The 18593-nt window shown below is 40.0% G+C and overlaps 2 protein-coding genes across 2 annotated transcripts; both read right to left on the bottom strand.

The window, feature by feature from the left end:
• Positions 1-180: 180 nt before the first annotated feature.
• N7482_004050 (O-methyltransferase) lies at positions 181-929 on the bottom strand (the record flags this gene model as incomplete). The annotated part of the gene is made up of 2 exons (XM_056686175.1): positions 181-389; positions 446-929. 2 exons carry the CDS (start codon positions 927-929, stop codon positions 181-183), a joined length of 693 nt encoding a protein of 230 aa, XP_056544917.1.
• Positions 930-15604: 14675 nt separating this feature from the next.
• On the bottom strand, positions 15605-18028 carry N7482_004049 (transcription factor domain-containing protein; the record flags this gene model as incomplete). The annotated part of the gene is made up of 3 exons (XM_056686174.1): positions 15605-17765; positions 17829-17883; positions 17947-18028. The coding sequence occupies 3 exons, from the start codon at positions 18026-18028 to the stop codon at positions 15605-15607; spliced, it is 2298 nt and encodes a 765-aa protein (XP_056544916.1).
• Between the last annotated feature and the right edge of the window lie 565 nt (positions 18029-18593).

Raw genomic sequence — 18593 nt, 5'->3', positions numbered from 1 at the left:
TACACCCGTGGACTTGATGAGAGCGACTATTCCCGAACAGGGTCATCGACTAGACCAGGAAGGGGAGCGGGTATTGAAAGCCCATGGTAGAATACACGAAGACCACGGCTCCGCTTATCCCATCCAGAGGCATAGGAATACATCGGCCACAAGCCAGGAAGGTGCGAGGGATGTGCCTTCCTACGGTCTGCCCTGGTAGACGATCATATCCAGTCCACCCTCGTAGGGAAGCGTCACTCGGCGGAAGGGACTCTCAGGGGCATCCACATGTGCAAACAGCGCCTCGTAGGTGGACGCGGCCTTGATCGTGTTATCGACCATAATCACAGCTCCCGGTCTGAGATGCGGCTGCACCAGCTTCAGGGTTGGCTCAGCGAGAGGGGCCCAGACTGAGGAAGTTAGTCGCTGAATCGGACGCAGACGGGCCATGTCCAGGCGCACTTACTGTCCAACAGGAGGAAATCCACAACACCCAAATCCTTCGCGAGAGTCTCACGCAAGTCTCCCAGGCGTAGATCGATAATGCCCTCGATCTCCGCGCCAGCGCGCTCCCAGTTCTTTTGCGCCTCGCTGGCCTTGGATGGTTCCTTTTCCGTCGCAATCACCCTCCCCTTCACCGAAGCGGAAGCTTCTCGCCTCGCATTTTCTGCAACAGCAAGTGCAAGATATATTGTGCTTACACCGAAGCTGGTTCCAGCCTCAACCACCGTGGTGGCATTGATAGAGCGCAGAATATGGTACACCAGCTCGCATTTGTCCTGATCCAGCGCAACAAACTTATCGCGCATGATATCATCGAAGGCATCAGTGCATTTCTCAGGCAGCGACGGCCAGTCCAGTTTCGCCTCTTGGGTGAGCGATTGCGAGTGGAGAGTCCGTAGGAACTGAAGAAGGTGAGGGGTTGCGTTGAGAGGGGTAGGTGGTGCCATGGCTAAAGCTTGGATTGTTCTGGACGCAGATCAAATCAGATGCGATGATGCGATTTCCAATGAGGTGAGGTGCAGGTGGAAGGGCGATAGAATGTTAGAGATTTTCTGGTCAAGTGGTCAACCACCACGTCCACGGCAAGTGAGCATTCTGTAAACGTTGAGCCCCACTCTAATGGTCATTTTTTGTTATTTCTACCACTACCACCACCAATGGAGGCTAAAACCATCATCTTTTGTTGTTTTATGAGAGATTAGATCTCTGGCTATTACTATGTCTTTTCCTAGGCCTCTGGCGCGTTTTCTGGTCGTTCTAGTGGGAGGATATCATGTCGAAATATGTGGAGTAGTAACTTACCACTAAGAACGGGCTTATTCATCAAGCGCCCAGGTTTCTTATGTTTTTGTATGTAATACTGGCTTACAGAGAAACTCAGGCTTTGTAACAGCCGAGTATCGGCCGCACGGATAGAAATACGTCCGTACAGCCAAGGGATAGCTATTTAATAGGCGATCCCCCTGATCTTCTATCATCATTAATCTGATTAATTATCTCTCGTCCTATTAGACATCTTTCATACTAGCCTATACAGAATTAGCCTATTCTATTAGTTATAAGCCCGAGTGCACACTAAAGCATTAAGATATAATTAACGAAGACCGTTACTCTATATCTTAATAGTAAGAGCCTTCCTATCGCCGAATACCCCTAAACGACTGTACAAAATCCTAGAAGAGATTAATAAGGACTTAGACTAGAGGAGATACCGTCAGGATCACGGTAAAAGATATATATAAAAATATCTAATAAGACTAAATCTTAAGTAATTTAACCTATCCTATAGGACTAGCGGTTAAGGACGAAGGCCTAGTAGAGGGTCTAGATTAATTACTTTAAAACTAAAGCTATCGAAAACGACCTTTAGGAGTATCTTAATCCTATAAAGATAGATATAGAGATTAAAGAGCTTCTAAAGAAGGCTCCCCTACCGCCGGTTAGTAAGATTAATAAGAATACGACAGACGAAGTCGACCTTACCGATAATAAGTATAAGAAGTATACACGAATTCTTAATAGATACGACCGTAAAGAGGCCGAACGAGCGAGGACCGCCTAAGCCCTTAATAGGTTTAGTAATACTATATCCCGTTTATTAGCTGTAGAGTACTATTATATACTTATAGGCGTTATCTCTACTTATAAGAAATTAGTAAAGCTAAGGTAGGAGTTTATATAGAAAGAAGCCGACCGTATAGAAGACCTCCGAAGATAGTAGTGTTAAATACTAATATACCCGTCTAATAATATATCTATCGATAAGTAGTTAACCGCCTAGACGTCTCTATACGAAGAAGCTAAAGCTACGGGTATACTAGATATCTTATACGGTCTAATACCTACTAAATTCGCTATTAGAGACTTCCTCGGAGCTATCTAGGTCTAGGATAATCTCTTCTATTTAACCTAGAGTAATAGATTAGAGATAGAGAATCCTACCTTTAGTAAGGTTATATCTATATACTATATATAACGAAGTCTACTAGAGCGTTTAGGAAAAAAAGGGCTAGAAAGCTAGCTATATTAATACTAGATAGCTAACCGGAGGTAATACCTAAGTAAGGAAACACTAAGGGTTAGTAAGATACTAAAAATTATTAGAAAGATAAGAAAAGGACCCCCTATATATATAGAAGAAACTATCCCTAGAGATTCTACTATTATATCGTCGAAAGTATTAGGCTAGACTACTAGAAGCTACGAGCCGAGACGGAAGAACTAGTCGTAAAGACTATTAAGAAGCTTAGTAAATTTAACTAAGAGAAGATCGCGAAGATTAAAAAGGATAGAGGTACTATCTAGGCTACTACCTAGCTAGCAGTAACCGAAGAGAAATAGGGATCGATTAGGAGAGTAGCTATATATATAGCTAACGTATCCCGTTAGGTTAACCGAATAGCTAAGAGATATCCCCTTAAGGACTCTTAGATACTAGACTTAGGAGCGAACGTCTATATATATAACTACCGAGGGAGCTTTAAAAGCCTTACCGAGGAAGAATTCACTATTAAAACCGGTAACAGCGACTCTATTATTAAGGATAGAGGAACAGCTATCCTCCGGTTAACAGACCTAAAGATAGGTAAGAAGCGAGAGGTAGTAGTAGAAGCGCTATACGTACCTAATTTCTATATAAATCTACTATCCCTCGGCCGTATTAGTAAGAAAGGCTTCGAATTCTATAGTAGAATCCCCGCTATTATTAAGAATAAAGAGCCTATTAGAGCGTTAGAAAAGAGGCATAATCTCTATATTATAGGAAATACCTAAGATAGATAGAAACTACCTAAGAGTACTCCCCTAGCGATAGTAACAGATTACCCTAGGTATAGCTAAAAACCCCTTATATCCGTCGCTATACCGAAGCGATAGCATTAACGACTCGCCTATATATATAATTAACGGATCGAGAGGCTCTCGGAGATAGTCGATAGTATCGAGGTTAAGGGAGACACTATAGATAATATAGAGTGTAATCCTAAGAGATATAAGGTCTATCAGCGTAATATAGCTAAGAGATAGATATCTAGGAGACCTATAGCAAGAGAGTATTGTTACGCGGTGCCGACTGGTCACTGTGAGTTAGAGCGTCTAGGTTGTACTTGCCTAGTTCTAACTCCGGATTCTAAGAGTATCTCGTAACCGTACCGTTGCTATGCTTAGCCTTACGTCGGGTTCGGGTCCTATTGAGTATCTTATAGAATATGCTAGAGGTGTACGCTAAGTAGGTTAGTCACTAAGTATTACTACGAAGTAAGCTCCCCTGCTTGTAGGTTAGGTTATCTTAAAGGTAAACTGTAGAGTAGAGTACTAAAGGTAGTAACTAAGTAATAATATATAATTAATCGCGAAGAACTAAATATATAATACTAAACGAGTATCTTTATATATCTAGTCCTTCGTGATAGTATAGGTAGTAGATAGTAGAGTAGTAGATAAGTCTTAGTACAATCTACCTATATACTAATCTACCTTTCTACTACTAGAGATTACGTATAGTTTTACTAGTACCTAGTACTTAGGATGTAATCTAAGTATAGGTAAAATAGTAGCCGTTTCCTACGTTATACTAACTACCTTATTATATAAGTAGGTATTATCTGTAGTAGTTAGCTATAGGCCGTTTCTAGTTCTCTTTCTAGAATATCTTAGGGCCTTCCGGGGTATATCTAAGTATACCAAAACGTATATAATAATACTACTCCTTAGCGTCCGTAGACGATTAGTTTACGGTTACTCCTTAATTAACTATAGTCCTTACGCTTTCTTAAGGTTTATAATATTATCCCCTCTTTTCTAGTCCTTTATCCTTAAAGGATTTCTTTTTAAATATTAGTGCCCCTTTAGGTAGGTATAGTGTTTTTCTATTTTTCTTCTTACCCTATTATATCCGTTTATTATACCTAAACGTAAGGCTAACTCTATTCTTAAAGGTATTCCTAAACTTCCTATTCTACGCGATTAGGTCGCTAATCGTATTTATTAAGCTAAATATATCGTTATAAATAGTTTTATCGCGTCTGTTTCTTACGATTATTATCGGGAATCTAGTAAAGAGTATATAATAGATCGGAGTCGTCGATATTCTAAGTATACTTTTTATACTTACGCTAGTCGGACGTATAAGCGAGAGTTTTATACTAGCCGGGAATAGGATTTATTACGTTACGCTAAGGATAAACTTTCCTCCGATATCGAAAAGAATAAAAGTAAACTCGACTTATTAGAACCCGAGTTAAGCGATTTATAGTCTCGTCTCGTAGAGCTATATTAATAATTATTAAATAAATAAAAATAGTATTAGGAAGCTATATCTCGATAGCGTCGTTTACGAAAATAAATAGCCTTCTTTAAGTAAAAAGGTTTTAAAATATTAGAATATAATACTAAATTATTAAGAATTCTTAATAAAAAGATATCGTCCCTAGAGTAGGCTACTCCTTCTATCCTTAAAGTTTAGTAATTAGCGTCTACTGCTAAGAATCCGAACTTTAATTAGATATTTTAGGAGATTACTTAGTTACCTTTATCTTTCTAGGATAGTTTAGACGTTTCTAGGCTAGGTAGTTCCTTTTTCGTTAATAGAACTATTAAACTAGCTAATAGTAGCCTATTAGGTTCTTAATAGGTTCCTATATATTTTCTAAGGTATTATATCCTTACTATTTTATAAGGTAATAAGGTTTCCCGTTAACTTTATCTATTACTAGGATCTCCTCGATCTTATATTCGTTCTCTGTTTCTTCCTCGATCTCTATATTAGTAGCGACTTCGGCGTTTCTAGATACTTTTTCTAATAATAAGATATAAAATATTATATAGATATATTATATACTCTCTAGTAGCTTTAGTCGATAATTAAGTAGTCCTATTTTTTCTATAATTTCGAATAGTCCTAGTTTAAGGTAATCGAGTTTTATACTAGGTCGTCTAGTATAAATATTACGTCGTAGGAGGTAAACTTTCTCCCCCTCTTAGAAGTCCGGTACCTCTTAGTATAACTAGTCGTAGTAGAATTTTATACGTATATTAAGAAACTCGATATCTCTAGATAGTTAAAGATATAATTATTTTATCCTTATCGCTAGTAATTATAATAATTCTATAATTAGTCGTTTACCGATAGGTTCTCCGATAATTATAGGATTAAGCCTATAGTTTACGAAGAATAGTATTTCTTTAGTCGTCGAGTATATAGCGTTATTATATACGAATTACGCTATTAGTAATAATCCTATCTAATTATTTTATTAGTAATTTATATAATAACGTAGGTATTATTCTAGGGTCTAGTTAATTCGTTCTATTTATCTATTAGTTTAAAGATAGTATACGGTAGAGAGTCTATACTTAATACTAATCTAATCCGTAAGTAATTACTATATATTAGATATAAAGAGTTTATCTCTATCTAAGGTAATCTTACTCGGTATTCTATAGTTAGCGAATATATATCTAAGTAGTAGGTTAGCTATTATCTATATGTTAATAGTTTCGGTTATTAGGATTATATATATATATTTAGTTAGTCGGTCTATAACTACTATAATTATATTATTCCCTTCTAAGATAGGTAATTTTATAATAAAGTCTATAGTGATCTACTCCTATAGTTAGGTCGGTGTTTCTACTACTTATAGCTCTCTATATAGTATATATCGAGATAGCTTATTCTGTTAATATAAGTTATATTACTAGATATATTTTTTAACTTTTCTATATATCGCTAGGATATAGTAGTTCTATATAATTTTCTCGATTATTTTTTCGATTCCTAAATATCCTTATATTAGTTCGTTATAGTATAACTAGATAATCTTAGTCTATAAGTTTCTAGGAATATATACTAAGCTATAAATATAGACTAAGCTATTTCTAGTTAGTACGGTATTATTACCTAAAATCTTCTATATTAATTCGTCGTTAGTTATAGCTTCTCGAATCTTCTATAGCTATTTATTATCCTATACTTCGCTAGTTACTACGAGGATTTAGTAATTATAGATAATATATCCTTCGTCGTTTGTAGTTAGGATAGTAGGTACTACTTCTTTAGTCCCTAGTTCGTAGTCGGGTCGTCGATTTAGTACGTCTACGACTACGTTTTCTGTTCCTTTATAGTATATTATCTTAAAGTCGTACTAGGCTAGGGTTTCTACCTATCTAGCTTATCGTTATATAAGTTTTTTCGTTATTATAAAGTATATAAGGTTATAGTAATCTATCCGTACGATTATAGTATATTTCGCTCTTTCTAGATACGCTCTCTAGGTCTAGAATACTAATACTATAGCTAATAATTCCTTATCGTAGATATCGTAATTAAGCTCTGCTAGGATTATCTTCCGAGACTAAAAGATAATAGGTCTAAGCTTACCGTCTTCTCTTAGTTATATAAGTTATACGCCGAGCGCGAAGTCTAATACGTCGGTTTCTATAATAATCAGTACGTTATAGTTAAAGATCGTAAGAATTACCTCTCCTACTCTTTTATTATATATTTCTTTAAATACTATAAATGACTTTTCCGCTTCGTCGTCCTATTTAAATAGTACTCCTTTTTTAGTAAATCGGTAAAGCCCGGCTGTATATTATAAGTATTTCGGAACGAGTTTTCGGTAGTAATTAGCTAATCCGAGGAAGCTCTAAATATCCTTAACGTATATCGGAGTTAGCTATTTAAGAATACTCTTAACCTTATCCTATTCTATTCCTAACCCGTCGGGGCTAATAGTATATCCGAGGAAACTCGTTTCCTAAATATAGAACTTATATTTCTTAAGTTTAAGTGTAACTTTTACTTCTCTTAGCTTCTATAGCACTTTCTTATTATATTTAAGGTATTCTTCCTTAGTTTTAGAGAATACGAGGATATTATCTAGATATATAATAACGAACTCGTCGAGATATTCTTCTAATACGGTAAAGATAAAGCGTTAAAATAATATAGGTATATTAGTAAGTCTAAAGGGTATAATAGTATATTTATAGTAACCGAACTTAGTCCTGAATGCCGTTTTCTATTTATCTCCTACCTTAATTCGAAGTCGGTTATATATATTAGTAATATCGTATTTACTAAAATATTTCGCTCTTTAAATAATATCTTATATCTCGCTAATTAGTAATAGCGGATATCGGTCTTTAATCGTAATATTATTAAGTTATCGATAATTAACGTATATCCGAAGTTCTTCTCTTTTTTTAGGTACGAATAGGATCGGGTATCCTACTAACGATTTTAATTTTCTAATATTTCTTTTCTTAAGGTTATCCCTAATATATTCTTATAGTGTTATTAACTCTTTCTACGATAGTAGGTAAATTAGTATAAATCTTAGTTCCTCGCCTTCCTTAATCTTAATCTTATAGTCGAACGGACTATATTCTAGTAGCTCGCTATCTAGTAATAGTATAAATATATCCTAGAATTTAATATATTCTTCGGGGATCCTATATTCTCCTTCTATCGCTCCCGTAGCGTAAAAAGACGTTTCTTCGTTACTAACGAGAATATATTCTTTAAGTTCCTTATTAGTTATATCTAGTCGTTATTCGGTTATCGCGATATCTCTAACGTCGGTTATTTCTCGGTTAGGCCTATCTCTAGGCTAAAAACTCCTCTTAAGTTCGCTTTCGTAAGGGTTCTCCTAAATACCTACTTCCCTTTCGCTAGGTCTCTTTAGTGCTTTTTATATCTTATCTCCGGTCTATATCTCGCTAGTTTATCGATAGTTATATTTATCGAATAATATACATCCCTATTACTAATTAATAGCTAGATTATACTTCCTTAGCTAGGGTACTCCGAGTACTATATTATATTCTCCGAGGCTCGTAATATTAAAGTTAATTACCTTAAAGTAGTCTCCGATAATTACTAGTAATAGTCTACTCTTATATATAATCCCTAGTCCTAGGCTCTCTCCGTTAAGTCTAATAATAGGTTAAGGTTATAGCTTTTCTACGCCTTAGATCTTATAGCGGTATTTATACTATAGGCTTATAAAGTTTCCTACTACTCCCGAATTAAGTATCACTTTAGTTAATCGAAACGCGATATTAGTAGTAATCTTTATATATATACCTTATATAGTAGTTACGAGATATTATAGTTTAGTGTTTATTCTCCGATCTCTATACTAGAGTCCTATATATTCCGAGCTCTAATTTAGTTTCTTTTCTCGTCGTAGCGGCTTTAGTTCTAGACTATTTTCGACTTTTCCTACTATATATATTATATATCTTTTATTATAGTATCCTATTATAGATCTAAGTCGGTGATTAGGGTATCGTATGTATTCTTAGTATATATATTAGTCTTACTAGTATAGGTAAAGTCCGTCCTCGATCTTTATCTTTAACTAGTATAGTTTATATAACTAATTAGTAATTTCGAGGGCTTTATCGATTATCTAGCTATTATTTCTTTCTTTATTTCGAAATAAATCTTAGAGTTTATTCTATAGTCGCTTAATATCCGCGATAATATTAGCTTTCTAGGGTTTTCCTTAAAGCTATTTAGTCGTATCCGTCCCTAGGAGCTAGGGTAGAGTCTCTAGGATTTCTAGGGTTCCTAGAGTCTCGATTAGTATTTTTAGGATCCCTATACCCTATTCCTAGTACTCGTTAGATAGTTCCTAGGAGTCGATAGTATTCCCGGGACTATACTAGGTCTACCTTTAACTCTCGATATTTTCCTAGTCTATCTCGGGGAAATTCTCCGTCGTATACTCTATACTATTTAGGCTACGGTATTCGATATTATCTATAAAGATATCCGTAATTTTACCCTTCGTAGCGTTTTTTATAATCTCTACTCGGTCGTCGTAGATATATTCGGCCTTTTCTAGGCTCTATTCCTATTCTTTAGGCCTTTTAGTAGCTTATAGCTATTAGGGTCGGACCTTACTATCCTAAGTAGCCCTTAGCTATTATAGCTTAGCGTTATTACGTCCGTTATCTCGCTTATACGCCTATAGCTTTACGTTATTACGCTTATTATACTTATACGCCCGATATCCTAGCTTCCCGTACTCGAAGTATAGGTTATTATCTTTTCGCCGTTTCTCTTTTTTAATAGGGAGTCTTGCTATATTAAGCTCTATTAGTTATAGCCTATAGGGGTCGCTATATAACTCCCTCGGCTAGTTTCGTCGTTATCCTCGCCTGCCTTTATAGTAGCGGTATTAGTATAGTACTATACCTCGGTTACCTCTTTATCGCTACTCCCGTCGCTAGAGTTTACGTTTATAAAGTCGATTATTAAATTTAACCGTAAGTTTAATTATCTTATAAAGTTCTTCCGGTCGGTTAATCCTTATAAGTTCGTCCTTAACGTCTTCCTTAAGTCCTCGTTTAAAGAGCTAAATATAGGTATCGTCGTCGAAGTTAAGGTACGAAATAATCTATTAGAATTCGGCGGCGTATATACTAGCTAACCTAGTCTATCGTAGCCGATCTAGTTATCTCTCCGCTATTCTTACGATATCGATATTACTAAAGGTTTATTCTAACTTTTTCTTAAAAGTTTTATAGGATACGAAGATTTCTTTAGTAATATCTCCCTAATCCCCTAGGGGTTTATTATTAAATTCCCGGATATAAGGTTTAAACTATTTAAATACCTATCCGCGGAGGTAGGTAGAAGCGTAGATTACTCTATTAGCTTCTGCTATATAATTAATTAAGCAGAGCTATATATCTATTTAAGTTAAGAAAGAACGAAGCTTAGTTTATTTACTATAGTAAAACTTAGGTTTCGGTAGTTTAACCGTAGCTAGCGTACGGGTATTACTTACCTATACGAGCTATTCTTATAACTAGGATATTATCTCTATAAGTTATATATTAGTAGGTATAGCGTTCGATCTGCTCGAAATATTACTTAAAGTACTATTATTACCTACTATAATAACTATACTCTACGGTTTAAAGATAGGGCGATTAATATATTATATAGTGCCGACTAGTCACTATAAGTTAGAGCGTCTAGGTTATACTTACCTAGTTCTAACTCCGGATTCTAAGAGTATCTCGTAACCGTACCGTTACTATACTTAGCCTTACGTCGGGTTCGGGTCCTGTTAAGTATCTTGCAGAACGTACCAGAGGTATGTGCTAAGTAGGTCAGTCACTGAGTGTTACTACGAAGTGAGCTCCCCTACTTATAGGTTAGGTTGTCTTAAAGGTAAACTGTAGAGTAGAGTACTAAAGGTAGTAACTAAGTAATAATATGCAATTAATCGCGAAGAACTAAATATATAATACTAAACGAGTGTCCTTATATATCTAGTCCTTCGTAATAGTATAGGTAGTAGATAGTAGAGTGGTAGATGAGTCTTAGCACGATCTACCCGTATACCAATCTACCCTTCTACCACTAGAGGTCACGTATAGTTTTACCATTTTACCCGCACTTAGATTACGTCCTAAGTGCCAGGTACTAGTAAAACTACACGTAACCTCCAGTGGTAGAAGGGTAGATTAGTATACGGGTAGATCGTACTAAGACTTATCTACTACTCTACTATCTACTACCTATACTATTACGAAGGACTGGATATATAAGGACACTTATTTAGCATTATGTATTTAGTTCTTCGCGATTAATTGCACATTATTACTTAGTTACTACCTTTAGTACTCTACTCTACAGTTTACCTTTAAGATAACCTAACCTATAAGTAGGGGAGCTCACTTCGTAGTAATACTCAGTGACTGACCTACTTAGCACACACCTCTGGCACGTTCTGCAAGATACTCAACAGGACCCGAACCCGACGTAAGGCTAAGTATAGTAACGGTACGGTTGCGAGATACTTTAGAATCCGGAGTTAGAACTAGGCAAGTACAACCCAGACGCTCTAACTCACAGTGACCAGTCGGCACTACGTAACAAGTATATCTTTAGAAGATATAGAAGGATTCATTTCGACCTTATTTAGCTTACTACGGCCTATAACGGCTACTACTAGATAACTTATATATATATTAAAGGTATCCGGCTATATACGATAGTTTCTTACGAAAGAAAGAACGGCTATTAATCGGCGATTATACACTTTATCGCTATACTAGAGATATAGCTAAAAATAACAATCTAGGTATTCAAAAGCGACTATAAAAGAGCGTCCGGAAAGATAGTAGACGATTTCTATCTAGATAGAGGTATAATCATCGAATATAGCGTTATTAGAACGCCGGAAACGAATAGCCACAGTAAACGATCTAGGGGGGTAATCATCGGAGTAGCTAGAGGGCTTCTTATAGAATTAGGCCTACCTAGAAACCTCTAGCCAGAAGTAGTTATAGCAGTAATTTATATTATTAATAGATCGCCTACTAGGCTACCTAACGGCGAATAGATTATTCTATACGTTAAAGCGATATACTAAGACTAGAATCGGCCAAAATTCCGCCTAAACCTATCGAACCTCCGTATATACGGTTATAGAGCGTACGTACGCCGCTAGGGCGTCCCGAGGACAGCTAAGATAGAAGATCGTACAGAGATTAGCTATCTCGTCGGTTATATAGCTTCTAATATATAGCGAATCTAGTTTCCGTACAGGGGAGCTATCAGGGAAGCGTACGACGTAGTATTTAATAAGAATATTAAATTTAATCCCCGAGAGCTTTAGGTTAGACTATCCGACGATATCATCGATACCCTACCTTAGAATATTAGCCTTAATAAAGAGGAAGATAGTTAGCTAAATATATATAGTAAAAGGCTTATAGAAGAAGCAACAGTCGCAGAATAAGACGCCTTACTAATATAAGATATCCCTCAGCCGAGTACGTTAACCGAAGAGACGATAGAAACTTAGAAGGACAGTCAGAAGGATAGACAGATAGTCTATCAGATACTATCCCCTATACCGTCGGTAACGTAGGAAGCGTCGTAGCTAACAGAGATCTCTATATCTCTAACACCGGATACACCGCTAGAGGCGAGCCCGCTAGGGGCATTTCTAACTAAATTTCATTAAAAGATCCCTAATAAATAGCTTTAGGATAAGCTCTAAGAATATATAACACTAAGAGCGCCTAGAGATATCGACGGGACGGTCTTATAGACTAATATCGTTACGGGTACGTACTAGAGAAGGGCTCCGTAGGGTTATAGCTATCTCGTAATAATATAGGACCCTAATAAAAATCACGACGGAGTATTAGCTATATATATAACTAGCTTAAACCCTCCCTAGCTATATTAACGGCTATACTAGGATAACTTACCTCCTATATCTATAAATTAGCTAGAGATAATAAAATACCTACACCGTAATATATTTATCGCCGTAGTATCGCTAGAAGTTAAAACGCTAGATAGAAAAGAGATATACTAAGAGATCGACTGCCTAATAGACCGAGGTATCTAGATCTTACTATTAAAATAGGTCTTTACGTATAAATTCGATAGTAATAGATTCCTAGTAAAGTATAAGACTAGAATCTACGTACGTAGAGACCTCTAAGCCGTTAGTAGTGACGAAAAATACTTAGTAACGTTAGTAGTACGGATAGCGAGGTCCGTCTTCGTACTAGTAGCTATATTCGACCTAGATACCTATTAGTACGACGCCGTTAACGTATTTCTAAATAGCCTACTAGATAAAAAGATCTATATAGAACTACCTCCTAGACTATTCCCTTAGGGGAAGAAGAAGAGAGTCTAGAGGCTTATAAAGGCCCTATATAGCCTATAGAAGTCTCCTAGGCTATAGTAGTATAAGGCCTCTCGGGTACTTACCTCCCTAGGTCTCCGTATCGTCTAGGAAGATCTTTATCTCTTTATCGGTAACGGAATTATTATATTCTTCTATATCGACGATATTATTACTATTAACTACCCTATAAAATAGATAACCGTAGATAACCTACGGAAGAAGCTCTATAAGGTATAGGAACTAAAGGAAATAGGTAAAGCGTAGTAGTTCTTAGGGATACGTATCCTTAGAGATCGCCGACAGAAAACGCTTTAGCTATATCAAGATTCCTATATCTCTTTAATAGCTAACCGATATTATCTTACCGAGAGCCGTAGGTACGATACCCCCCCTCCCCGAGACGACGATAAAGCTATATAATAGTATAGCTATACTAGAGTAGATTTATTAATACTAATAGAAGGTTAGGTCTACCTAATATACTACTATAATTAGTTAACTAGATATAGCTAAAGCTACTAGAGGTCTAGCTTAGTTTCTGATAAACCCTAGGCCTAAATACCTCTACGCTATCGATCGAGTTATCTCCTACCTCTACTAGACGAAATCTAGGGCTATTATATACCGTATACCCTCGTATCCGTCCGAACTATATAGAGAGATAGCGGAGGTATAGATCTTTAGTAATATATCCTTCGCTAATAACTATAACCGGAAGAGCTCGGAGGGATATATCTATATAATATATAGTAGACCGGTTAATTAGAAGGCTTCTAAATAGACGACCGTTACTACTAGCACTACCGAAGCTAAATTATTAGCGATCTTATCAGTAGGGAGATCGCTATATATATAGACTCGCTTATTTAAAGCGATTAATTACCTACTAAGTTAACCCGTCGCCTTAAGATACAATAACTAGTAGACTATCGGTCTATTAACTAAGGAAACACCTTAACTACGCACTAAGCTTCGTTACGTCGATATCTACTACTACTAGCTTCGTTAGGAAGTTTAGGCCGGTAGAATACTAGTATAGTAGGTGCTAATAGGCGATATAGTAGCCGATAGGCTTACTAAGCTACTACCTAGGTAAAAACACACTAAATTCGTTCGTTTAATAGGTCTAGAGGATATTAAACGGCTATTAGAAGCTTCGTATACCTAGGTAAGATAGGCTACGCGTAGATTAGGCGAAATTAGCCGCTTACTGAGGGGGTATGTCGAAATATATAGAGTAGTAACTTACTACTAAGAACGGGCTTATTCATCAAGCGCCTAGGTTTCTTATATTTTTATATGTAATACTGGCTTACAGAGAAACTCAGGCTTTATAACAGCCGAGTATCGGCCGCACGGACAGAAATACGTCCGTACAGCCAGGGGATAGCTATTCAACAGGCGATCCCCCTGATCTTCTATCATCATCAATCTGATCAATTATCTCTCGTCCCATTGGACATCTTTCATACTAGCCCATACAGAATCAGCCCATTCTGTCATATCACCCTAGTGCTGACCGCGTTTGACCACCCGCGCTTTTTCTGTAGCGTATTTTGTCCGAATATATCGTAGACCTTGCCCTCTTTTGACTAGTCTTATATTTAGATAGGCCCTTGCACTTATTAGGTCGTGTTTTTCGAGCGGCCTGATCGTTTATAATCGTATCTCTAGTACTGATTTATACCTATGTTAGCAATTGAGCTTAGTCTCCCGGAGGCTAGTTACGCGCGCCTTACGTTGATAACGGTGGTATCTAGTGTTGCGAAGCTTTAATCTTGTCTTGGTCTACTTGATTAAGATGGATTAGGCAGCGTCGAGGCGATTAGGGCTAATTTCTTTTAAACTATATAGATTTGCTAGTGTATTTCGGCGAAGGATTGCGTTGGTAGTGCGTTCAATGGCCTTCGTGGTGATTAAGATATAGCATTTATTAAGCGCCTATATCTATTAGATTAGCGTATCTCTCTACGACGTATCTAAACGATATTTAGTAGGCGAACGTCAGTGATGTATTTTACTACCCTCGAATACCTATTCGATGCGCTTGCGATCAACGCAATATTCCCTCTGAAGCGCTAACCAATTAGGCTTTTTTAGGCCATGGGACTCTTGATAAGCGGCAATAACGCGTTCCTCTGAATTTTGACGTGTTTCTAGCATGTTTTGGTAGCGGTAGTGGTTGAAATAACAGAAAAATGACGATTGAAGTGGGAATGACAATTAGGGTGGGGCCCATCCATACCGCAGGTGTGGGAGAGCGGCAGGTCACGGTTACAGACAAAGCGGTTAAACAGAATGTGATCCTTGCCGAAGTCGGCCCTCGGCCACGTCCACAGCTATATAATTCATACACACCCATCTCCGCGGCGCTGTTGGTGGTGTGGTGCCTACATTGTATGCAAATCCACTAGTTATCATAAAATGTTGATATTTTCCCTGATTCATCTATTGCCCACTTCGATCTCACTATACCCGGCCTCTTTCTGCTCCAACAAATCCGCATAACTATTCAAGCTACGCCCAATCAGATTAACCATCTCCCAAATATAGTCTGCCGTGAAAAGGCGCGCCCAAAGGCGGGCCACTGCTGCGCTGAGTCTGGTGTTGGTGGCCAGCAGCCACTCGCGTGAGACGCCATGCTGCACCTCCATCACCATCTCCAGCACAAAGTCCCGCAAGCGGGTCTCCTGTTCTGTCAGCCCGGGATCTGGATCCCGGCCCGTTACCGCCTCGAGCCATTTGGCCAAGACCACGGCGCATTCTAGCGAGCATAGGGCGTGCTGGTTAGACCACAGCGCCACTTGGGAGTGTGCGACGAATCCAATGCCCAGTTTGACAGGAGTGGAGAGGGCGTGGGCGCAGTGGAGCGCGGCGCGGGTAAGTCGGTCTCCACGTTGGACGTGGAGGTTGTCGTTGAGACTGGTCGCAATCTGTACAGGGTCCCACGTTTGGAGCTGCCTGGCTGATCCGCAGTCTGCGTTGAGCCGGATGTATGCGAGCCGGAGGAGCGCGGCCGATGTGAAAGAGATCGGGCCGTGCGGGCTCAGTGGGTCGATTGAGGACTCTTGGTTGCGCTCCCAGCACTGACACCACCGCTCAAGGGCTTGTTCAGTAGCAACCAGCTCCGGTGTGGATGCGATGGACGAGCCGAGACGGTTGCACCGCGAGAGGGCGAGTCGGCCTGCTTTGGTCATCAACCAGATGTCTTGCAGCAATGCGTGAATTAGTACATAGCCCCCCAGCGAGGAGAAGCGCTCCATGCCGCTGTTGGGAGTGAACAGTGCAGAAAGTGCCTCCTGGATATTCGGTTCCCCGGGGCTCTGACTGCGTGCGACTTGCCAGATATCGGCTCTAGGCGCTTGCCACTCCTTCTCGGTGCACGGCAGATCCAGGGAAAGCTCTTCGGTAAGAATAACCGGGGGAATGTCGAATACGATGGTGTGAATGTTGAAAAAACAGCAAACAATGAGTTTTGTACGCTTGACGCATTCCCGGTGGATCCAACTGGTCCAGGTCCCGTCGAACTCAGGGAGACGGTTGATGCCGTCTTTTCGAAGAAGCGTAGCCATCGAACTTCTGAATGACATTGCCTCGTGATATGGCGGATTGTTTATGAACCATGATGAAACAGCGAGCAGCATCAGCAGGGCTTGGAGTAGCTCCAGAGTGTCTTTGTCATTGGAGACATTCACGGAAGGCATTGTACCGGACATAAACACTCGCCGGAAGCATTCTAGCGTGACGAGTTTGGCAATCTGGTAGACGCGCATGCTCATGTCTGGTTCACGAGAATACCTGGCACCCAAGGCCGCCATGGAGAGCAAGAGCGGCAACGACATCGAGTCCACATCCAATGTTGGCTTATGCACGATCGGGTAGTGATCATGGAAGCCCATCAGATACCCAGTCAGACAGCGAGATAGGGCGTGTCGAGAAGGTAGCGATGGGTCAGGCACGACAGAAGTATAGTCTGCGAGCGAACGGAGGGCTTTATCTCGGCATTGTGCAGTGACTGGCACAAACCCTGTTGGCTGTCGTGCCTTCGGCGAAGATTGATATCCCTCGGGTTGAAGCGATGGTAGTTGAGCTCCATGGCGCGGGAGTACTGAGTTTGATGGAGTCGAAGCAGTTTCTGTCGCATGATCTCTCTCTGAAGGCTGTTCATAGTCTGTAGCAGGGGAGTACTGTAAGGGCGGGAAGAGAGGCAGGGGCTGGAATGCCGGCGAAAATGGATGACTAGGTAAAGGCACACTATCGAGAAAGGAGGTAAAATCGTTCCCCTCATAGGAGCCTGGGAGCCCACTCAGAGAGTATCCGAAGTCAGACGCGGGCAGGGGTGTTGGGGGTGCTGCTGATGGAGTCTCGGGATTTGGTAATTGCGCGACGACCACGGGCGTTCGATGTGCAGGTAGTCCGTCTGCGAAGTGCGGGCTGCGTCTCGATGGGGCACGGCGATTAGTGCGCGCATGATTTGTGACGACAGATGCCAGGGTATCTAGCCCATCCAAGATCGGATGGGCCGGGGAGGGTGTCTGTGTCTGATTGCTGCCGGGGCTGGCCTCTGGCTGATGGGCGAGCCGCTCATGGCGGACCAAAAGATCTCTGAATTAACTGGTCAGGATTTGCAGAAGCACAGGATCCGTGAATCGCGAGTGGGTGACGTACTTGCGGGTGAAGGCCTTGGGGCATTGAACGCACACATAGGGCTTCTCCTTGGTGTCTATTGGGGATTAGTGGCGAACCTGATATGCCGTGATGATCCAGTGGGGCGAAAGCTTCTTACGCGACCGATCATGACGCTGCAGGTGCTCCAGACGGGCAAAGCCCCGCGAGCATCGCTGGCATTGGTAGGGCTTGGAGCTCATGGCTCATGATGCGACCTTTTCTCGGGTCGTGGCAGCCGAAGAGAAGTCGGGGCGGGCGCTTTCAACTCCGCCGCTGGCATCATGCATGCGCCGGGCGTGTTCTACCGGCCCAGGGTCTCCGAGAGCATGTTGAGATGATTTCGAGGGGAAGATTTCTCGGTATTCTACTCGGCTAACTCTACATGCTCGTCCATTCGTAATTTCTAGTACATGATTGCTCCCAACTTAATTCGCTGTCGGCCATGCTTTGCAATTTGTTCGGACAGCCTCAGTCATCTTCTCCAAATTGGAGATCACCAAAGTGGGGAGATCTCCCCAACTCGGCCCGAAAAAGCTGACTAACGCGCATGTCGTCGGAAGGCGCATTGGCAATGGCTTTGTGAGCGATAGTTCGGCCAGAAGGCCGATTGCTTGCATTCCTGCGGATGAGAAAGCAGATGCGGGATTCACTGAATCGGGGACGATGGAACCCTTGTGGACAGAGGGTACAGATCCGATCTCTATTGCTTCATCAAGATTCATAGCTGGGTGGGGCCGCCACTACTCCTTATCACTAGGGCTTCTC

This window comes from Penicillium canariense (assembly GCF_028826845.1).
Source record: "Penicillium canariense strain IBT 26290 chromosome Unknown utg000002l_segment0_segment0, whole genome shotgun sequence".
Lineage (NCBI taxonomy): Eukaryota > Fungi > Ascomycota > Eurotiomycetes > Eurotiales > Aspergillaceae > Penicillium > Penicillium canariense.
The sequence above is the reverse complement of the archived record's forward strand: the minus strand, read 5'-3'. Positions and strand labels throughout refer to the sequence as shown.